The 24,158-nt window shown below is 40.6% G+C and overlaps 1 protein-coding gene across 4 annotated transcripts in view; it reads left to right on the top strand.

Annotated features, from left to right (window-relative positions):
• The window catches only part of fgfr1a (fibroblast growth factor receptor 1a), a 53,992-nt gene that overhangs the window by 21,088 nt on the left and 8,746 nt on the right, over nucleotides 1-24,158 (top strand). The window contains exons 3-9 of one of the 4 annotated variants that reach the window (XM_017696370.2): nucleotides 5,097-5,351; nucleotides 5,659-5,763; nucleotides 8,113-8,285; nucleotides 13,901-14,024; nucleotides 16,580-16,770; nucleotides 18,194-18,344; nucleotides 23,530-23,726. In XM_017696370.2, the coding sequence (XP_017551859.1) occupies nucleotides 5,097-5,351; nucleotides 5,659-5,763; nucleotides 8,113-8,285; nucleotides 13,901-14,024; nucleotides 16,580-16,770; nucleotides 18,194-18,344; nucleotides 23,530-23,726 (1,196 nt within the window). Of the gene's footprint in view, nucleotides 1-5,096; nucleotides 5,352-5,658; nucleotides 5,764-8,112; nucleotides 8,286-13,900; nucleotides 14,025-16,579; nucleotides 16,771-18,193; nucleotides 18,345-19,773; nucleotides 19,919-23,529; nucleotides 23,727-24,158 lie in introns of all 4 variants that reach the window. The other 3 variants (XM_017696371.2, XM_017696372.2, XM_017696373.2) reach the window with 3 other exon arrangements.

Below are 24,158 nucleotides of genomic sequence, written 5' to 3'. Positions count from 1 at the left end.
ATGGATTTGGGTGGGTTTTCACAGGTTTGGCATTTCAGCCATTTTTGCTGTTCAGATGCTTATTCTAACTAACATTAGCTTATTACGAGCACTAAATTCTAGCAGTAGTTGAAGCAATTGAATAAAAAAAGAAATAAAAAACTTGCCCCACAGCGTGTTTCCCTCAAACTTACTTTAGAAGTTGTTTGACGTTTCCTTCTTTAAATTCATGTATGTCACAACTTATGTGCCCCATTTCCTCGAAACGTTTAGTGTTTTTGGTTTTCCATTGTATTTTAGTTTCCCACCAGATTTGTTTTGTGCAGATTTGTCATTTATTTAATAAAAAAAGGTGGTGTTTTTTTTTAACTACCCAGGTATTGAAAACCAAATCAAGTAGATAAAAGGTTTTGTTGTCAGTCATAAATTACCAACAATTTCCATTCCCACAGCTTACATCCACAGACTTTTTTGAAGCATTGTTTTTGCAAAAACCCTTTAGATGGAAAGTACTTTGACAGCCACCCAAGTATATTTTATCTCATATTAACAATTCCATTTGAACAAATTCCTTCAAGAAAGCAATTATATACTGTTATAAATAAACAAGAGGTCACGGAGTCATTGTGGCCTAAACTCTCACCTTAGTCATGGACTTTAGTCCGTGAGTTGCTTCACATCTAAATATGAAAGACATGAAAGGTTCATCATTCGCCTGTTCAACGTCTTATTCAAACGCCTGATTGATTACCCAGTGCAGATTGGATATCCATATGTTCAGATAACCTCCCCACCCCAGTACGGTGGCTTGTTTCAGACCATCAGAAACACTGCACTACTATTTAAAAGTTTGGAGTTCAAAGTTTAATTTCATGCAGATGTATGAAGGTAACTGAGTTTGCTCATCCCGTGTAATGTTATAGCTTTTATGTAACTAGCAGGAGGTTGTGAAACAGAAATGTTGGAAATGCACAGATAGATGAACAGAGCTATACATGATTCCACAGTAACTGAGAGAACTGCATAACAGAGTTATGATAAAATGAACTTCCCAAATGCCTCATATTTGAAAAGTGGTGGTTATGAACTGGACAAATGACGTCTTTTATGTTTGAAATATTTCCTTGTGTAGCTTTGCTTAGGCATGTTTTTGTGGCTCAACGTGAGGCTTGTCGACTTCTCGAGTCTGTCAGTTGATTCCGGTATATTCCAAATGATGCACACCTTTCATAAATACCCGATTAGGTACCTCACTAAGGCTAACATGAATTATTATACAGTGTAAGCGAATTGCATATCATTATTATAAAGCCCATTCCTGCTGTCTCACTCTGGCTTTGTCTAGCACTCCCCTCTGTGCTGAACCACCACCAGTGCTGCTTCCTAAAGGAAATCCTATTGGTCATTCAGTGTTTGTATTGCTTCCTATTCCGACACCCGCTCTCTCTTGCCTCGTCTCTGATCAAGCTGGCTGTGCCTCTTTGCTGTTCATTTAAGCCGTCACTTTTTTTCTCCTCTTCAGCGGACACAAAAAAATAAGCGTCCTTTCATGATTCAGTATCATTAACATGATTTTCAAGGACGTCCATCAGTTGTTCCAGAGAGCTGGAAGTAGACACGAGGGCCCAGGCCCTTCCAGCCCAACTGGTTTTTTTCTGAGAATACGGACTTTGATCCGACTTAATCCCATCACAGAATCAGAAGGATCAGCTCGGCCGTGGATTCCTTTAGGAGACTGAAGCTCAGCAGGGTTTCGTGCTCAACAGCATTCAGATCGTGTCAGTTTCCATCGCTGGAAAATATTATCAAGCGATAATTTGTTTTCGTGTTGAGGCTGTGCGGCATAGCAGGGATAGCACAACCACTTTCAGTTTTTTTATTTATTTATTTGTTTGGTCCCGATACCAGTAACCGTCCTGAACATCTGGACAATAACAGTTCCAGATGGATGTTTCTTTGGGTGTTCAGAAGAATCAGGCTATTCACATAGTCCATCAAAGTGAATAGTTTTGGTCAGAGCAATGCGGGAAAATCATCAGCTACGTTTGTGTGTTTTTAATATATTGCAAGCTGCCGTTGTTTTTAGCAGCGTGAGTGTTTTGAGATCACGCTGGTTTGTGTTTGACATTAGGTCTATGATTTCGGTGGACCAGACTTCTCTGTAAATTGTGCCGAGCGTCTAGTTTTTCATTATCAGTCATCAATATTTTCCCCCTGGTTTAATCAGTCCGGACAGTTTGGCACTATGGGCCAACATCTGTCCTCTACAGCTTGCACAATATTTATCTCCAGCTTGGGCCATTATACAGTGTTTTTGTTTCTCGGCCTGTGTTATGACCGGGTATGTGTACAGGAAGGAAGCATATTGATTAACGGCCATAAATAAGTGTTCATTTCATTTGTAAATAATTTCCGCGTGTTCGGTTGATCACTGAGAATGGTTAGTTTCCTTAATGGGTCCATAAAACAGCTGGCCTGGCCAACACTGGCATAATGACAAGAGGATATTGAGCTTTCTCTGTCACACTCTCTCATAAATGTGGTGTTGTGAGCTCGATTCTTATCATTTCTATTCTTTTCATTGTTTTTTTTTTTTTTTTTTTTGTGTTTCACTCATAATGACGAGAGGCGTTTCTGGAGCAGTTGGCCATTGACCACGATGCAGTAGTGAAGCTGGTCAGATAAACCGTGTAGTATGAGGTATTTGTGGTCATCGGTAGTAGTAATTTTGGCATTAGTTCTAAAAAGTCTGCAATACTCTAATCCTTGTGTCTAAAGTGATGGTCATTCTGACAGATTGCTATGCACTGCAGGAAGCATAGGGGGCGATATGGCTTCTGCCGATTGGTTGTGTCATGAAAGAAGATATTGTCTCATTGCGGTCATATCGAATGTCTTTAGTACTCATCGTTTGTCATTTGGTTTATTTATTTTTACTGTGTAGCTGTGACTGGCTACAGTTTCTGCTACTGTAATGTGCAAGAAAAATGTGTAACCCTTTATTTAAATGTGTATCACAGAGAGAATAATGTTGATGGGTTGATTTAATTGGAAAAAGGGTAGTTTAAAAAATAATTAGCTGAAACCAGATATGTAAAGTTGGGGGGCAGCGGGAAAAGAAGGCTGAGCCGCGGTGCCTGGATTGTGCAGCACTTCAAAGTGACGCATTCGTTTATGCTGCTTTTACGGGACTCTTTTATGGCCTGCTTGTGACCTGGAGTAATAACAGAAATGTTGACAGAGGCTTATCAACAAGAGGGGGAGAGAGAGGAGTAAACCACAGCGAAGAAGTTAAGGAGAGAAAGAGAAAAACGCAGGCATACCTGCTGCTGACAAGACGGCATAGAAATACAGTTATTCAGTTCTATTTTCTGTCTGCAGTTTTCTGTCTCTCCGTCCGTCTCTCTGTTGCTCTGTTTATGGTGTTTTGGAGGGGAAAGTTGAGCTCCCCCCTGTAACCCCTCTGTTCCTGTCAGGATTAGTAGCCTGTTAGACACATGCGATTGCAGGAAATACCTTAACTAGGCCCTACTGGGGTCACCATGGTTACCCTGCCCTGGAACCTGCCGCTACAGGCCTCTTGAATATTTTCTCTTTTTTTTCCCCCTCACTCTGTCTGTCCTCTCTCTCTCCCCCAGCTTTCCATTGTTTGCAAGGCTTTGTTTGTAGAGTTAGTTGCAGTGACAAAGGATGGCACTGCTGTGCTGTAACTGGCCAATGGGACGTCCAGGATTTATGGGTGCAATAGTTGGTTTCAACTTGAAAATATTATTGGTATTTTTATGGTTTCTTTGTAATCTTGTTCATATAGTTCGTACTGATTTTTTTTTTTTTTTTTTTTTTTTTTTTTTTTTTTTTTTGCTGTCCAAACTTCAAATTAAGCCGGTTTTGCCTGAAATTCTGACATTTTGAGGTCTTCCTGAATAGATCCTAGCCTACAGTGCCCTGTCCTTTTTGTACGTCTTTAACATTCAAATCCCATCCGCCAAATTGGAGACACCACGAATGAATTAAATCGTATTCAATTAACATTTGAATATGAAGCAGTTGGCATTTGTGCTTTTCTAAATTCTCACCTCAGCCTATTGTCATTCAGGCAGCAACAATTAGCATGTGACATAAGGATGTCCCATTTCACAAGAGGGCCTTTTATAAGAAGGTCAAGACAGAGACCCCCTGCTGTTTCTGTCCCAACAAGAATCATTTGCTCTAAGTAGGTGGATTGACTTGCTGGTCATCTAGTCATTTGGACACAGTTGGATAAAGGAGGGAGAGCATGCTGTTGGCCAGCGCGTCAACATTGTTGTGTTGACCACCACCACCACACACTCTTCAGAAAAGAAGAAAAAGGTAGTCCCCTCCCCCCCAACTGCTGTCAGGAGCAACAGGGGGCTCAGGTGGCCACCACACTCCTCCTCCCCTTCACTTTCAGCCCACAATTGAATTTGGGCTCCCTTTTAGGATCAGCCTGACAATTGGCCCTTGACTAATTCAAGCCGAGATTCGATTTAGCTGGACCTGAGATTCGAGTAAAGTCTTTACAAGCCTGAGTTTCTGGAGCCAGGAAACACAAACAGGAGTTTGGGATTTGATAAAGGAGATTGGACGGGAGATGTTTAGGGGTGGCGTTGAGGAAACCTAATGTTTTACTAGATTTCCACCAGAATAAGTCATGTAAGATGACTAGAATGTTGAAGTCAGTGACCTATGAACCTTAATTTGGCTGCACTGTGACACACTCATGGTTCTCGATGAGATTGTCACATTACCTTGTGAAGTCAATATGCTGTAGGATCTATGGGCTATTGCCTTAACCATTTTCTTCATGATGTACCTTGCTCAACAATCAAAGCTGACTGGCATTTAGAGATGAGCAATATGAAGATATGTTATTGTTATCTTGAAAAATAATGGTATATTGTACTGAGTATATCTTGCCTGAGTATATCGACAGAACACTGAACTACACATAGCACATGCTAAATATTCTATGCTCTTACAATGAACAGAATTCCATACATGCCTGTGCATCTCATTACATAATGCGTTGATCATTTTTATCTGTATATAAATTTTCTTTTCTAATTTCTAATGCTCAGTGTACTTGTTGTTTACAGTTGCCTTGGTGGAAACCTCTGTGTATACCCTGTATGTTGGAGATAAGCTAGAGCTGCCCTGTGGAACCAAGGATGAGCTTCAAGAGGTGATCTGGACCAAAGACCAGATTCTCCTCGTCAGTGGCGACCATATTCGTCTACGTAACAATTTGCTGGAGATCGAGGCCGTGGAGCCAGCAAATTCAGGCCTCTACGCCTGCCTCGCCCGCGGACCTGCAGGAAACCACACACAGTATTTTAACGTCAATGTCACAGGTGAGGAACAGAGTTGTTAGAAATGGAGTGTGCAAAAAATATAGCACAGTCGATGGGATGAGTTGCTCAGGTATCTCCAGATGATGGCTGTCATAATAAAACCCTGTGGCAGTTCTGTAGCAGAAGGAACAAAATGTACATTCATTCTCTACCTTTTCCATTTGTAGTGAAATGTTCAGCTCCCGTTTTCAAACGTAAAGATAGTTAAACTGGACTGTTTCGATTAGACAGCAGTGATATGCTAGCTCTTCTTTAGGAAATGCCCGGCTTTGAGTTCTTTACTTATGCACTTTTTCATCTCCGTCAGATGCCCTTGCTTCTTCTGAAGATGAAGATGATGACGAATCTTCTTCAGAGGAGACTAAACAGTCCAGCAGCCAGAAGCTACTCTCCAACAGCCAAGAGCTACTGCGTGAGTCTACTGGCCTTCTCTGCAGTCCCATAAATATCTGTACTCCAATCTCAATGAGCTCTAAACCTGATTTACCGAGCCTGGGATATGTATTTAATGGCACCCTATACTACTGGCAATGTACTTGGCATGAAGTATTTTTCAATCAATAAAATAAAGGTGAAATTCCTAAAGGCTGGAGGACTGGTCCTGGTTCCGAAAGCAGGCTGAACATTTCACCGTAGTGGCTTGAGGAATGTACTTAGCCTAGAGCGAAGAGATGATGGCTTTTCATTCCGTTTGCTGAAGTAGTCTCCACACATCCAAAACTCAGAGACATGTACAGTGCCGTGAAAAAGTATCTGCCCCTTTCTTCTTTTAGTTTTATATTTCATCACTTGAATGTTTCAGATCATCAAACTACTTACATTTCACAAAGATAACCCAAGTACTCACAAAATGGTGTTTTTATATTATGATTTCAGTTATTGAAGGTAAAATGCTGTTCAGCCCTACCTGGCCCCATGTGAAAAAGTATTTGCTAAAGTCAACCACTTAACCAAATTCAGTTGACTATCGACTTTCACTATCTACACCCATGATTAGATTGCCAGACCTATTGAATCTAAACATCACTAAAATACAACCTGTTTGGTAGTGTGAAGCAGCTACGAGGTACATGATGCCACATTCTAAGGAGATTCAAAAATAGATGTGAAACAGGCATTGAAATCTACCAGTCTGGAAAGGGTTACAAAGCCATAGCTAAGGCTCTGGGATTCCAGCAAACCAAAGTGAGAGCCATTATCCACAAATGGAGAAAACATGGAACAGTGGCGAACTTTGCTAGGAGTGGCCGGCTACCAAAATTTCAGCATCAACAATTCATCATCACATGATTCCACAGTTAGAAAGTCACTGGGAGAGTTGTACGGCACAAACAACTGCTGCTAGAACACACAGGCTCGTTTCACAATGCCAAAAAACATCTAGTTGACCCCCAAGACTTTTGGTCTGATATTCTGTGGAATGTTGAGTTAAAGGTAGAACTTTTTGGAAGATACAGGTCCTGATACATCTGTCTTAAGCCAACACTGCATTGTACCATAAAAACATTACACCAACAGTGAAACATGGTGGTGGTAGTTTGATGTTCTGGGGCTACTTTGCTTCTGCAGGACCTGGATGATTTATCACAATTGATGGAATCATGAATTCTGCTCTCTGTCAGAGCAGAAGTTACTTTTTCACATGGGTGATTATAGGTGTTTTTTTTTTTGTTTTTTTTTTAATCTTTATCTTCAGTAAGTAGAATGATCATTTAAAAACAGCATTTTTTGTGTTTTGTATTCTTTGTATTTAAATTAATTCATCTGAATGATCTGAAACATTGAAATAAACTAGCGAAAAAAGCACTGTGTGCAGCTGCAGGTCAGCTTTTCTATGTTTGTTTTAACTTTCTGTGGGTTGTTGATTGATATATAATTGTGATATGGGCCTTTACGGTACTGAGGTTGCAAAAGGCCAAAAATGAGTAGGGATGCACCAATATAGGAATTGGGCTAAAGCTAATGCCAATATTGCTAACGTGCATGTGCATATAGTGATGCTGATACGTTTTAAAATGTAGAAACTGGGACTAAATGTACTTGGGTTAATATTAAGGAGAAATACAGCATGTATTTCTATAGAGTTACAAATGCAGTAAATTATTATCATGATATTGTTTTGTGCAGATAGCAGTAGAATTCTGATCCGCACATCCCTAAAAATACTTCAATGGTTATTAATTAAATATATTTATAAATATATATATTATATTCCCATATAGTTTTATAAGTACTGTATTATTTTTTTTTTTTTTTTTTTAGTTCAAGCTTTGGAAAAGAATGTTAACTGATGTATAATGGAAAACTTATTTATGTGGAAAGCACATTCCCAACAGGGAAGTCTTTTAATTTGTGAAGCAGGCATTCGCCGGTAATTTATTATAGATTGTATATTTGGTGCAGCCTCTTTTAGTGTTAATGGAACCAGAATATTGTCCTGCTGCCATAATTCCTCATCTAAAGGTGCCATTTCCGTTCTCTAGCGCAGAGAATGGAAATGGCGCATAAGGCTCTCTTTGGGAACAGTTGAATTGAGCAAAAACTTTTTGTTTCTCACATATCACAGCATTTACCCCCACCCTCCAATATCCTTCAGCCCTACCTCAAACCTCGGTGTGTCTGTAAATGTGAAGCTACCTGCCTGCCTGCCTGAATGTAATCTCTCGCATTCTTCTCCCCTCCCCCTGCCCCCTTTTCCCTCTGTTTTGCTCCATTTCACTTCCTTATCCCTTGTTCCTCTCTGCCCCTCCCCGTTCCTCAGCAATGGCGCCAGTGTGGGCTCAGCGTGATAAGATGGAGAAGAAGCTCCACGCTGTTCCCGCCAGCAGAACCGTCAAATTCCGCTGCCCAGCCATTGGTAACCCGACCCCCACGCTTAAGTGGCTTAAAAATGGCAAAGAGTTTAAGAGAGACCAGCGGATAGGAGGCTTCAAGGTGAGAACAGAGTACATTAGTACACTCTGTCTGAACTACACTGGGGGGGTGGTGGTGGGGGGGGGGGGGGGTTGATTTAAAGTCTGTTTTGATACTTTACCTGAACATTCCTGATAAGCTATGAAACCACATACAGTTAACTTTGTGCATATGAGATCATTCTAATTGAAACCTACCTGCCAATTTTTTATCACCACAATAAAGTTGGATTATACATAGCAGTGACATAACACTAACGATAATGAACTATGGCCGACTGTTGATGAAATGATTTAATATTGAAAATTATAATCTGTTCTTACTTTGCAAACTCATTACATCAATTGAATCACCATCCTCAGATCCTGGACTTTCAGTGCATATTTACAGCTCAACTTGTGCTTTGTTGGTTCTCCACTATGTAAAGCATTCCTATAAAAGTCTGAAAGTGTATGGATGCATGTGTGCCGCTCCACTGCGCTGCGTCTGCTGTGGTCTAGTTCCACACCTGGGCTGGTGCAGAGGTTGAAAGTTAACACCTGTTCCCACTAACACAATGGCTCTTGAATATCCATGCCCTCAGGGCAGGCCGCTGTGGTGTGTCTGAGCGCAAATAGCCTGACCTGGGAGCTTTGGGTTTCTGCCGCAGTCAGGCTACAGAGGGCTTGGCTGTCCTCTTTTTACACAGCTGCCTCAAGTCTTCAGGACAAACTGAACTCACCGTATTTTCTGCAGCGATTCACTTTTTTACACCATATTGATGATCCTCTGTAATAATTCTACAAAGACTCAACGGTTAAGGTTAGATTTTGCATTTGAGGTTAAGGTTGTAGTTAGTAAGTGTAAGTTTAGGATTAGTTAAGTTGAATTTAGTAGTTCTGCAGTTGAATACAAGTTAAACACTAAGTTAATGTTCACAAAATATCAAAATAGATTTTTTATGTTTAATATAGGCTGCTAGTTTGAATAGCAAAACAAGGGGATAGCAGGATTAGTTAGACTGACGTAGGCCAGAAAAACAAGCCCGTCCAACATAAATAAGCTGAAGAAGACTATTGCTGGGCTATCCTCAACTTCTGGCTGAAGTTATCCAGCTTACTGAGAAATCCTCTCTCTGAAATACCTCAGGATTTCTTGCTTATGAAGCTAACTTCACTCACTTTTATCTACTTGTGGATTTTCTTGCCACGATTTGTAAAATGTTTAACCTGCTGCTGGACAAGCTTAGTTTCAGGCTCGATCTTCTGACAGCCTTCTGACGGAAGTGGACCCTCCAATACATGTCTGGTCTCAACCCCCCAGCCCCCACCCCCTTGTGACCTTTGTGGTGTCCGTCACATTAAGTTGTATCTCAGTGGAAGAAACAAGACGTGTTGCACTATAAAAAACGAAAAATTTCAGTTCAAGCTAAAAACAACTTACTTACTGTAACAATATTGTGCATGTACTTTCATAAAAAGCATATGTTCAGAATATATTTTGTCCTACACACATCTATTGGCTGTTTAGTATGTCGTAACTAGTGTTATGCCGTGGTGAATGGACACAATATGGAGTGATTCTCCATTCCCATACTCCATTCTACGACTGAATGAGTGCTGAACTCATGGGTCTGCTTTACTCACCCTGACTGGCCTCTCTGAGCACCATTACATTAGTAATCTATTACTCACCACTGTCTTCAGTGTGATATCAGCCTGAAACAATGTGCAGTGTAATGTTACATCAGACCTGCTGTCCCATGTGTAATAATGCATTCAAGATTCTGGTCAGTTGAAATAGCAGAAGTATTTTATTGTAGAGAAGCTTTCAGAATACATTTTTTCTCATTATGAATGTGCTGGAACTTCAGCCATTATAGCTCTGAAACTGACATTGCTTCATGGTTTATATTGAAAAGGCAGTATTAAAGAAACAGCCCACATGAGTTATTTAATGTTATTAAAGTTGTGAGTCACATAAAATTGCCAGACGTTAGTCACGTTTTCCACTGGGTAGTGTCAGTGAGGGAAGAGAGCCGATTCTTCTGACAAGGAACAGAACATTTGTGTGTGTGTGTGTGTGTGTGTGTGTGTGTGTGTGTGTGTGTGTGTGTGTGTGACTTGGAACAAATCATTTTGCATTGACTTCCATGAAGAGCGTTTTCTTTTGTCTCATCAGTGATACTAGTTGTTTATACAGTACTGTGCAAGTTTTAAGCACTTATGAAATGAGGCACATCAAAAAGCAGTTTAAGTGTTCAGTAAGTATTTGCTCAGAAACGGCACCTTCAAACACTACTATTACAAACAATACAAATACCATGAGTACAGTGTAATACAATATAAATAGTGCTTTTATTTGTTAATATATTTAACCCTTTCCAATCCACTCCTTGTGGCAGCCCAGTATTATTTATAACAATCATTCAGTACATCAAATTATTACCTTATTTGGCTGATGAATCCCTGGTACGTGTGGGTCTGTCTATACATTTTTAGGTGTTCTGTGCTGTAACTGCTGTGTGTTTCTGTGCTTGTGGGACCTGCCTTGTGTTTTTCTCATTGAGGTGTTCCCCAGCTGGGAGGCATTAGGCCTCTTCCTCCTCTCTCGCTCGCTCACTCTCTTGCTCTCTCTCTCGGTGTCTCTCTCTCATATACTCTCTTTACCATCTGGAGCGTGTTTCAGCAATCATACGCACACACATGCGCACACACACACCCTCACATACAACATGTACAAACCCTAACGCACTCGCAGAGGCACTTACATGCATATTTGCCCACAGTTAGACCTATACTTTGCTAAATGTGCATAAACTTCCATCTCTCTCTCGCTTTCTGTCTCTCTCTCGTTCCCCCTCACAGTCACACGAGCGTACATGCCACGCACAACTCCAACCACATGTGTGTGTGGCTTTTTGAAGCCGTTCAAGTGCAGGGGCGCCTTTTAAGGGGCGTCCAGCTTTTATGAATGAGCGCCAGCGACCACCCCCCCCACCCCATCCCTCTTTTCTTCCTTTTTTTCCCCCTTCTTTTTCCTCCTTTTTTTTTTCCTTCCCTTTTTTAACAAGAGTCCAGCTCCATTGTTCATTTACATTAAGCATATGTTAGGAGGAAGTTAGGTAGACCGTTTGTACATATCTGTGTAACGGAGCACATCTGGGTCCCTGCAGCTGCAACCTCCATTTAAACATTACCCACCAAAGCCCCTTTATCTTTCTGCTTAATAAGAACAATAATGAGAGCCAAAGGCATTAAATGTCTGCCTTTCAGTCTGCAGGTTTGAGGTTCACCAGGACTTTTATCCCTTAGAAGTCGCAGTAATTGACAGTGATATTAAAAGCACATTGTGGATTTAAAAATGGAGAAATCCTGTTGAGAGTGCAGATTCTAAACTCTAAAATTTGTGTTTGTAAGAAGAAGAGGAGATATTTATTAACCCTCTGTTGTGTGACGTTGCCTCTAGGCAACAAACCTCTTTTTCCTCACTTTACACTAACTTTATACATATTTAACAACAATGACAGGGTTATCAATAAAGGGAAGAGTTTGAATAAGTCAATAAAAAGCATGTACTTGGTCATACTGTTTCTTAGTGGACCTCTTATTTAACATTCAGCATTTTTTTATTTTATGAGAATTTGCAGAAGTATTTGTTGCCTAGAAGCAACAGCAGAATGGACTTAACCAGTTACAACGCCAGATCTCGCCACTCCAAGGAACACAGGCCTATATAATGTCTTCCCATTGACGCACAATGTTGCCTCAGGGCAGCATACCCCAAAAGGACACCTTCATGCATTATTATTTTAAAACAAATGTTTTTGAATTTAATCAATATTATGCAAGAGTGAATCCAATTTGTTTTTTGCTCTCATAATGTCTGCAGTACAGGGTTAAGTTGGCTTGACAAACACCTTAGCAACCACCTGAGGTAACTTACAACAGCTTAGCACATTAGCAGCCACCTGGGATAGCATAGCGATGGCTTAGCAACACCTTAGCAATGATCTGAGGTTCCCTAGCAATGGCATTATCAAGCCAACTTGAAGTTTGTTGACAGTTTCTTTCTAGTTATAATTTTAACACCGTTAATACATTTTGTAGTTTGACTATTCACACTGTCTATAGTTATGAAGTATGAAGCGTCACTTTATTTGAACAACCCCAAAAAATGCTACTAATTGCAGTTACTTATATTTTTGACAGACTTAGTACTTACATGTACATAGTATAGAAGAATGCTGTATATCCAGCAAGAGCAAACTTGACTGAATACACAATAATAAACTTAAAACATTTAGCAACGTCTGATTTTATGTAACTTGTGCTGTCTTGTGATTTGGTTGAATGCGTCCCTCGGTCTTTAAAACTGGAATTTGACCACCGCTCAGTGTGCATTTGGGTATGTGCTGTTCTCTTGAGCTCTATCAGATGTTTGACTGGCTGGATGAAGCTCTACTGCCAGCGTCCTCCTGTTAAACATATTTGTTTTGGAGCTTGAGGTTCGGAGATTTGAAGAACACGCACAGGCTTCCGATGTTTCTAGCAGCGTTGGGTTTGTTCACTTTCCTTGGGGAACGCTTTGTCATTTGCATATCTCTGCAGCTGATTTCTAGCAGCGTTCAAACAGCTTTTCTGAGACGTGCATCCTAAAAGCTCTAAGGTCTTATCTCTTCTGATAAATCCCTTCCTTTGAAGTTGATTTTGAGGCCTTTTGGGAGGGAAAAAACACTCTTAGAGATCCATTTGTTCGTCTTTCTTTTTTTTTTTCAATGAAATATCCATGCCTTTTTTTAGCATTGCAGAAAACAGTTAACAGTATGTTAGTGTTATGAACCTTATAAGCAAGTTGGTAACTCTATATAAACCTTTCCTGACAGCTGACACAAACCTACATAATCAATTATAAAGTCTTATTCCAACAAGCGTTAGTTGTCATAACACTTACTGAAGTGAAATTACGTTTGAAAATGTTTGACAGCTGACGCTTGTTGGAATAAGCCTCTGTAAATGTTTATCTATGTTTGTCATTTGTTATGAAAGTCTTATGTAGGGGTCATGTGGCCTAATGAACACTGCCCTTCTGGAAGGTGTTACATGCTGTTGTATGTTATCTACAATTTCTACAAAGGTGCTGCGGACATTTATAGGGCTGCACATTTGATAATCATCATTGCTACTGTCCTTTGCAGTATCAATAACACAGACAGCTACTTGTGCCCTCTATGCAGAGCACAGTACCATTATTATTGCAGTGCATATCGCAGCTGTAACAGGTACTATTATTATTGCAGTGCATATCGCAGCTGTAACAGGTACTATTATTATTACAGTGCATATCGCAGCTGTAACATGTACTATTATTATTACAGTGCATATAGCAGCTGTAACAGGTACTATTATTATTACAGTGCATATAGCAGCTGTAACAGGTATTATTATTATTATTATTATTACAGTGCATATCGCAGCTGTAACAGGTACTATTATTATTATTATTACAGTGCATATCGCAGCTGTAACAGGTACCATTATTATTGCAATGCTAGTATTTCACCCATATCATGCAGTCATTCTTATGAGCACAAGAGCTGTTGTGGAGAGCAAAGTTTCAAATAAGAAGCCAAAATAAACGTCTCTCTGTTCATGCAGGTGCGAGACCAATTGTGGTCGATCATAATGGACTCGGTGGTGCCCTCGGACAAAGGCAACTACACCTGCGTGGTTGAGAATAAATACGGCAGCATCAACCACACCTACCAGCTGGACGTTGTTGGTGAGTTAACCCGTTTTCCACTCTTTGTTTCACCTCTTATTTATTTCACTTCATTTCACCTGCTTGCGTCAGAATTCAAATAAGGTCCCCTGCATAGACAGGCTGTTTCTTTAGTATGTGTTTTTGTGGTCTGCTCTCGTTCTAGTGGACTAGGGCTGGGTATCCAAATCCAGTGCTTTAGTGCTTTAATACTACAGAGTATCAAACCAGTCCTGACATTCAGTACCAAATTTCAATACCTTTTATGGCCCTTTGCACCGGTGAATGGGGTTCATGTTGGTGCTTAGGCTATAATGTTGATATTTTAGGTTGTCTTGGGAATGTTTGTGAATGTTTGTTTGGTTTCCTCTGCAACATGATTATCATCTCTCCTGATAAGAGCGGTTGCGGTGTTCTGTAAATTATATATTAAGCTTAATCCATGTTAATGTTGCCCTGCCCTCAGAATATCTGTGCGCAGGCCTCGGGAGACCTAACTGGTAGGTAGACATTGGCAGCGACTGAATTTGAAGAAGGAAAAAAAAAGTTTTCCTTTTTTTTGTGTGTGTTTTTTTTTTTTTTTTTTTTTTTTTTTAAGTTCTGAAACATTTTGCTAGCGAACTGTTTCTTGTTTAACCTTATGTCCTGCCTGGCTTTCAATCACTGAATCAATTCCAGCCCTTCCAGGCTTCAGCTGATTAGGTGATCCCGGCAGAAGGGGTTGAGAAGCTGTGCACCGCATTAGCTCTGTTTAATCAAATGCGAGTGTGAGTTTGCCATGTAGGTAATGCTGTGTTGGTTGAATAGCGTTAATGGCTAACACGGCTGTGCTGGAGTAAGCGGATGTAATGGTGGACCCTCCAGACTGTGCGTGTGTGAGTGAGAAGGAATGTGTGCGAGTGGCGTGTCTGTGTCAAGGACAGACACATGCCTAATATTGATGGTGCACATCGAATGGGACGTTGGAAAGATGAAGCGTGTTTATTCGAGTGTTTTTTGTCAGGGTGAAGTCAGAGCAGTTGGAGTAAATTAGTACCAGGGTGCTGATAGGCTGGCACAGTTGTGATTTACGCACATTGCAAGTAGCCAATAAATCAAAGCCACACCCCTCTGGACTCGAATCTGCTTAAAACAGGCCATGACATCACTTACCCAAATAACAATGCACCCAAACCCTTTTAAAGGAATAGTTCAGTGAAACACTCGGTTTGTTTCTTTAGCTTTGTGCCAACTGTGAAGCTCCACCAATTAGCATTACACATGCCTCAAACCACAATAAGTGATTTACACATAGTTGTGACATCTTAAGCCTTTCTGACGTAATCATACGTTTACATTAGGCTTATTTCAAATTTCATTTCACTCCAGTAAGTGTTATGACAGATTATGCTTGTTGGAATAAGTGTTTGCAAATGTTTATGTAGATTTATGAAAGGCTTTTTTAGGTGTCGTGTAGCCTTTTAAGGAACTGGTTGTGGGTCGTGATGCTGAACCATCTCTAAAAAGGGCAAAAGCAAAAGGCTGCTATTTTTTTTTCCATCTAAGCAACATACTTTTATCCTTGTTTGTAGATAAGCGTGTCATACAGTGTCATAAACCACAGAAGCGAGTCTATTTGAGATTACTTAACAAACTGTTAACTGGGTTATGATTGATTTAAAGGGGTATTACAACATAAAACAACTAGCTTTTAGTATGTTATTTGGCAGCTGATGTCATTTTGTAGTGGCTTATTGCATCCCTCACACTTATCTGTGTATATTCAGTTTCTTTTTTCACTACAGTACCCAGCATGCATTGTGTGAATACCAAACTGATATTTGGCTTCCTAATAGCAACATGAACTAATTGGCTTCCTTCTGCATTATTGGGATACAAAAAAAAAAACGCTATTGTAAAAAAACAGAAATCGCTATTGTAGTTTTTCAGAAGTTTCTCCCACCATCAAGATATGCCATCAGATGGAGAATTTCATAGACTGGAAAAATGTTACTCTACACTATCATTTCACAACTGTATGATTACAACAGATGAGGCAAAGGCAAAATTGTGTTTGGTTGGAGTACATCTTTAAGCATGTAGTTAGCACAGTATTAAGTGGTGGCTGTAAACGTCCAGAGAAAAACTAAAGAAATGAACAAATCTTCTTGTCGCTGCCATCAGATCGGCATGCTTTGGAGTCACAGTCTGAAGGTTCAAAGATGGTCTCCATAGACTGTGTGGGAGATTATCATGGGAAAAGGGATCAGTGTAATGTGTGTCCAACGTAATGTGGAATGCGACTGAAGTATTGAAGAATTTTTGTGTGCCAAAGAGGTGTTATTTATATAGTTCCCTCCTCTCAGACTGTTAAGTAGTGGAATGACCACAGTGGCCTTAGATGAGCAGTATTAAAATAGGGCAGAATTTGAGCAGACTGTAATCTAATCTTAAAATAGTCTCACAGTAATGCATAATTGTTGTTGTTGTTGTTGGGTGATTGTAAGCTGTTCGCAACTAATACTGTTTTTGGCTTCCCCCCACCCCTGTGTGTGTGTGTGTGTGTGTGTGTGTGTGTGTTCGTGTGTTCGTTCCAGAGCGCTCCCCCCACAGGCCTATCCTGCAGGCCGGCTTGCCTGCTAACCGGACAGTGGTGGTGGGCAGTGATGTGGAGTTTGAGTGTAAAGTCTTCAGTGACCCTCAGCCCCACATACAGTGGCTCAAACACATCGAGGTGAACGGCAGCAAAGTGGGAACCGATGGACTCCCCTACGTCCGAATATTAAAGGTGAAAACCATCACATTTTTTTTTAATCTGCCTGTATTGAAGTTAGTTTTCAGTAATCTGGAGTTAAAGGAACGCTTGAGCGTTTTTCAACATAATGGTTGATGACCACAATCATTTAAACATGTTTCCCTGTACTTAGAAAAGAACCGAAAACCTCTTCACTCATAATACGTATACTAGAAACCGATGGGCAGTTACTTCAGCTTTTCAAAACATTAATGTCTGAGCTAATCAACCATACACTACAGTTGGGGCAGATAGAGATTAGGTAAAAAAAAAAAAAAAAACGCTCGAGTTCCTTTAATAATCAGGCTCGGAATGTCCAGGGAAAAGAAGTGACCAGCCAGAACAGCGTCTGGTATGGTAAATGTTTTGAAAAGGAAGGGCAGGTGTTCTGGGGGAGAAACACTTCTAACAGCGTGTATTGGGTGTGTGTGGCGATGTCTCAGTACCAGAATGTTGACATTGATAGCTTCAGTGAGTGTTCAATTCCAGAAAGGTATGACTGTATGTAAAACTCGATAAACATCCAGTGTTTATTGGATTGAAAACAGAAGTGTACGCATTGTTATTAGATTAAAGTGGAATGAATTTTGGCACAATTCAATTATGAAGATGTAAACATATTTATTGCAAGTGGTTCGTGGTAAAATGAGCCATTCTAGAGAAAATTATGGAGTCAGAATTACGAACCGGATGGCAGTAGCATTTAATGCCTCTAAAAGTTCCCTCAAAGAAAGCTAGAACATGAAATTTACATCTTTACATCTCAGTGATTCCATTATATAGAAATGTTGAGAAATTGGCGGCATTTCCCTTTAACGGAGCGCTGAATACTACACCAAAATAGTAGCCCATCTAAAGGGCCGTCATACATGTTTCCGTTTTTTTTCCCCCCAGAGAGACCACATTATTTGCTTGAGCAGGACTAATGTCAAAATGATCTGACCAGGCCTATTTTGTCATGAAGTAGATACAGCTAAGCTACATCATGGAACAAATTACTGAAGATTAGTCTCACAGTGACATGTAGGTTCCCCTCCATCACAAATTGGTTTTGGTTCTTTTCAATAGAGCCGTCATAGACTTCGGTTGCCAGGCATGGATATCCTTAATTATGTCCATCGTGTCATTGGTTTGCTCTGGATATTTATACTTGTGTCCTATTTTCACTTTGTTTAATTCTTTCTGCCAAATTGCACCATCTGCGGTGAACAATTCACTCCGGAAACTGAGCTGGACGAGCAGCGTCTGAGGGGGAAAACATGAGCCGTGTTCTTGGCAAATCATAATCTACTTTTGCAGCCTAATTGACCCATTTTGCACTTTCTCGTCCCACGCTGGTCACCATGGTAACCTGAAGTGACAACTGGAGTCTGGGTGACGTTTACCTTGACCTCTGACCTCTTTTTGACCTCCGCAGCACTCTGGGGTCAACAGCTCGGACACGCAGGTGCTGACTCTGTACAACGTGACGGAGGAGGAGAGTGGGGAGTATATTTGTAAAGTGTCCAATTATATAGGCCAAGCCAACCAATCAGCATGGCTCACCGTCACTAAGCACGCCTCCACAGGTAAAGCACCGCCTAAAGGAGCCTACATGGGACAAAACAGCAGACAAGACAGATGGACACAGTTGGACAGACAGACAGAGAATTTAGCCAGTAGTTAGGTGCCAACATTAACACGTCTCTCCCTCCCTCCCTCCTTTTTTTTCCTCGGTGCCCCAGACCGTGAATGATGCCATGGAAAAAACCCAGCAGAGCTGACTGGAAGTGTTTGAGCTTTCATTTATATTGGACTCACTCTTTCTTTCCTCATCCCTCTGCTTCCCTGTGCCCTCCTAATAAGGGAACATTGCGTCCCTCTGCTGAAGTGCTTTCGCTCGCCCGGCCTTCAAAGAGTTTTACTGTGGGTTGAAGACCAGGCTTGTCTGAATTCCTTCACCTGGCTGTTTTTCCACCAGTTCTCTCTCTCGCTCTCTCTCTCCCTCTCGCTGTCTCTCTCTCTTTCTCTCTTCTTTGGTTCTGTTTTTTTCTTCTCTTTCATTTCTTGCTCCATCACTTATTTCTCTCATTTGTCCCTCAGTTTTCTTCCTCTTTCTTCCCACCTCTATTTGTCCCTATTTTCTTTCTCTCTTTTCTTTTTCTGTTTTTTCTTTTCTTCTCTTTCATCTTTCTTTCTTTTGCCCGTTTCCTTCTCTCATTTCTTCCATATTTCTGTCACTTTCTTTTGTTCTCTTCGTCCATTTTTCTTTTTTCTCCTCCATCTTTTTCCCCCTTGTCTCTCTTTTTTTCTCTTTCCTTCTGTTTTCTTTTTCTCTCATTTCTCTTTCTATCCCTTATTTCTCCTCTAATTGTCTAATTTTCCCATTTCTTTCTCTCCCTCACATTTCTTTGTTTTTCTCCCCAGTCTTTATTTCTCTCATTTCTCCCTTCTCTTTCTCTCGCTCTCACTCTCTGTCTCTTATCTTGTCTTGTCTTGTGTGTTTAATTGTCCTGCTTGGTTAGTTTGCTTGTGGTTGTGTCTTATTGTCCTCTGTTGTTTCAGTTTTCTGTCTCTGTTTTGTATTTTACTTGCCCCACTTGAGTTCCCTCTCTGCTGGGTAGAGTTCCATGTAGCCCATCTCGTGCATGTAGAGATGGACTGTAGGGTGGTCAGGTGGGTGAATGTCCACCGCACCCACCTCCAGATTTGATTCCTCATCCCCAGGTGTGGGTTTCTTTGGCAGGTGGAGCAGTTTCTTCCTACTAACCAGCCTCTAGTCATCATCTGCAGGGTCGTCGCTGGAGCCAGCATCAACCGGGAATATTACTACTTCTGTTCATGAAGGTGGAAGGAAATGTGGAATTCTGTCTCCTTCATGGATACTCCATCTTCTCTCTTTGTCTTTCTGGGTGCTTTTTCTCACTTTCCCACTTCCTCTCACTTCCCTCTGTCTTTCTCTCTCTTGGGTTTATTTCTGGTGTTCTCCTGCTTCATCCTATGGTTCTTCTCTCTTAGACAGCAGGCCTCAACACCACGGATAAGGATATGGAGGTGCTGCAGCTCAGGAATGTGACTTTAGAGGACGCGGGGATGTACACCTGCTTGGCTGGCAACTCTATTGGCAATTCCCATCACTCTGCATGGTTGACTGTCTATGAAGGTATCTATGGTTCTTTTGGTGCTCTCTTTCGGTTTTCTTTTTCTTTCTATCCATCTGACCAAAAGCAGTTCACACAAAACGCCCACACTCGGTCGCAACACTATGGTCAAGTAACAACGAGGGAATTCCACCAATATTTCAAGATTTCTGCCTTTTTAAATCATTAAGATATGAGAGTCGTTTGATGTGAAATGTTCAGATTTGGGGCTGTATGACAGAAACAGGTCAAGATAAGATTTTTCAGAACTTCATATTACAGAAGCAAATCTAATCTTAATTTAGGAATCTTATTTTACAGCATCTCAAGTTAAGAAATCAAAGTCAACAATCGGTTGTTATAACTGTTACCTAGCAACTGACCAAATGCACACAGCTCTGCATGACTATTTACAACTCAAACCACTGAACTGTGGAAAAATGTTGAAAAATTGGTCTAATTCCCTTTTAAAGACCCAATCAGAAGTTGCTGCAGCTGCTGTTGCATTCACTGCGGCTTTCAAGCAATAACAGTGTTGTAAGCCTGAAACCACCGAAACATACAATAGGTATATTTACCCTTCAGCTAGTAAACTCCAGACTGTTCCTTGAGTGGCCGTAATGCTGGTCTGGAAGTATTTGATTACTGTTTGGGTCCTTAATGAGGAGGTTGATATGGATGAAACCTGAACTGAGATGGAGTTTACTTGTGGTTAACCCATTGCGGTCATTGCAAGCTATTGTTGGCTTTTTCCTTTACTTTGGCCCAGTGCTAGAGTTTCATCATAAACACCAATAGTAGTTATGTTGCGGCCGAAAGGGTCCCGTCCTGTGTGGAAGCCACTTCCTCCGTGTGGTTTGACCACTCCTACATGATGTATGGAAGAAGGTGGAACCACAATAATATTTCATCTTCTTTTCCTTTCTGTTTAAATGGAACTAATGAGCCAAGACCAACTCGTTTAACCGCTAAACAGAGTATGAAGTTCTTCTTAATTAGAGCTGTTCTCAGAATATGAAGTGAATAGCAGTGCTAGTAAAGGAATACTTCAGTATTTTTAATCCATGTTTGTTGTTTGTGTCACATATGGTCAGTTACCACAAATAACATTTTTTGAAATGTGTCCTTCTATAGAGTTAATCTATTGACTCGAAACTCACTTATACTGTAAGCCAATGGGCAGTTGCTTCAGCGCTGACCTCTGTTTATAAGTTCTTTCTAAGTGCAGAGAGAAGTATTAAAATTATCTGTGGTAACTGACCATATATATTGTAAATATTATGTTGAAAAATGCTGAAGTCTTCCTTTAATGCATATTGACCGTTGGATTGATATTGGATTTGGCCTGGCCTGGTTCCATTTTTCAGCGTTTCACTTTCAGATTCTACTAATTAATAAATCTCTTTCAAAGTAACATCTGTGTTAGGCCAGATTGACAAAACTACCAAAGAGCGGGCTATGCTGATGTCATTTCCTCTGAAGAAATGAATACCCGGCATACTCTTTGGGTTTGCTTGGATAAACAATCCCTAGAAGGGAGCAGATCCATTTCTTGCATTGGAATGGATTCGGTCTATCAAGCTGTTTGTCAATCAAAAGCCTCAACACTGGGAAAATTGGATACTTTTGTGTATATGGTGTTGGTGTTTGAACTAAAATGGGGTTTAAGTACCTGTCTCTGACTTCCTAGTCTTCACATTTGCTTTCCAATAATGCCTTAGATGGGGGGAAAAAAAACAAGGTTGCCTATAGAAAACATCCAACCATTACACAACAGTACAGTTACTGAGGTTAAGAACACATTTAGCTTTTCATATATTTTTAGCATTAGTTCATATTAAGCGTTCATTTAATTAATTCATGATGATGTATTTTTGTCTGGGAACATACCTGCTTTGTTCATTATACCTGTTTTCCTGAGTGCATGTGTCCACTTATATTAAAAAGAGCCTTAAGGCTAGAGAAAATTGCTTCCTTAGAGTAAGAAACGGCTTTATCATCCAGATTTATCATGTAACATTAGCCAATGACCTAGCTAGCTGATTATGCACTGCTGACATGTGCCATCTCATGGAATAGACTACAGCTTTCTGGCCAGCATGCCAATGAATGTAGTTTATTTTCTCGCTTCTGGTTTATCTTAAATGCCAACCTTAAATCAAGTTACCTTCTTTTCTGCTTATGTAACAGTTTACATAGGACATTTTAGTCTTATCTGGAGGTGAAGGCTGCCAAGTGTCATGAGCAGTAGTTTCCTTCTCTCCGCCGGTGCATAAGCAGAAGAATGCGGGCTGAAACCCGATGCTTGAAAGACGTGATTATGGTGCTACAATAGGAGTTTGTGCTCTATGCAATGTGGCAGTCATGTTAAAGGCTCTGAGCACTTTTTTCCACCCCCCCTCTGTGTTTGTTTTAGTGTCTGGGTGGGTTTTGATGGTGGTGTTTTGGAGGACGGGTGTGTGTTTTGGGTGTGGTGGTTGTGTGTGTGTTCATAAGAGCGCTTATGATTTGGGCACATTAGCATAAAGCAAGGGTCCTGACCACACTTTTGGAGGGCCAGTGTTAATGGGGCACTCTGAATAAATGAAACCGTTAAGGAAGACTGAAAGCCGTGTTCATGCGTGGTCTATCCAAAAGGAATTCAGGAAAGTAGGAAAGTGTTAATTTGCACCCAGCAGCCAACAAACACACTGGCTCCTCCAGGAATGTGGTTGTAGGCAAAGCATACTTTGTAAACCAAAAAACATTCCAGTGGCTCAGAGATGGAGGAGTTCATGTCAGCAAAGACCAATCCATTCCATAGTCTAATGACTCCCAACCTTGGTCCTGGAAAGTCTCTGCTCTTAGGATCGTAAATGTCCGACTTCCATGATTTTTGGATTCAGTTGCGAATCTTTAGGAGGTTATTTGATTTATTGTGAAGTCTCTGATTTCACCACAATTGGGTTTTTGTACAATTCAGGAGCTAGAGCTAGGGTTTTCTAGGGCTAGAACAATGAGAAATTGGGGGAAAGCGATAAATTGTGACACAATTATCACAAAATATTGCTATTTTCCAAAAAACAGTTGTATTACAGTTACATTTTCAGCGCATCTAGCACCGTTTCCATTTGTGCCTTGTGGTATTTTCCCATTAAGACTATGTTTTAAAGTTCAAAGCAAAAAATCTGAATTCATGGATGCTCATAATTTGTTCATTTCTTTTAATTTAAGGAGCTCAGAGCTGAAACCATTTCTCTCAACTCCACCACACAGTGCCTGTTTCTTAATTTTGCGAAGAGCTTCAGCTCCTGTGGTAGAACTCGTCATGCTGTTTAACTTCTTTAGCAGAATGGGCTGCTGCTAAATCTCTGTCTGGATAGAATTTTATTTTGGTAAAAAAATTAGCACATACTTCACAGTTTATTAGCTAATTCACAAACCCTTTCTGCGCTGTAGTGGGAGTACAAGAGCAGGGAAAAGTTTGAACTATGAAAACATGGATTCCAGGACCAGGGTTGGAAATCATTGTCATGATGGATCTGGTTTGGTCCTTTATGAACATGGTCCCTCACCAATGACGGACCAGTACAGCCACGGATATCTCACTGTCTGTCCTTGTGCCACGTCCCGCATGGTTTTTCCTTCTGAGCAGCCATCCCCCCTACGCCGCTGCCCAACCAGACGTACCTGGAGGTCCTGATCTACTGCGTGGGCTTCTTTCTCATCTGCATGATGGTGGTGATCGCCGTGCTGGTCAAAATGCACAGCACAGCCAAGAAGAGTGACTTCAGTAGTCAGATGGCTGTCCATAAGCTGGCCAAGAGCATCCCACTGCGCAGACAGGTAACAGAAAGTAGATAGGGGGTTTGATCTACTCTACCACTAAACATGTTTTCTTTGTTTACAAGTGCAGTAAATGGGTCACTATATGAAATGTTCATTGCACAAATACTTGATTATGGAACGTGTTTATTTAAATTTTTCTACTGATTCAGTTGGTTTGATTGTTTTGGGTCTGCTGAAGGTAAGTGAGAAAAGATCAGGCTCATCAGGTCCAGTGTTTTGGAGTTTTAGGAGTAGAAATTTGCAAGTTTGTGAAATAGTCATAGGCGCTAAATAACAATAATTATTAAGTTCACACTTATTTACACAGTTGTATACAAAGGTTTGGGCAAGTTAGATGATTCTTTGCTTGCTTTAGTTGAAATAAGTGAACACATCCTCTATGCAGAAAACACATCTGCACATTTTAATGCACAGTTACTGTTTATTTGCTGAATT

The sequence above is a fragment of the Pygocentrus nattereri genome, chromosome 29 (genome assembly GCF_015220715.1).
Source record: "Pygocentrus nattereri isolate fPygNat1 chromosome 29, fPygNat1.pri, whole genome shotgun sequence".
NCBI lineage: Eukaryota > Metazoa > Chordata > Actinopteri > Characiformes > Serrasalmidae > Pygocentrus > Pygocentrus nattereri.
This window is presented reverse-complemented; position numbering and strand designations above follow the sequence as displayed.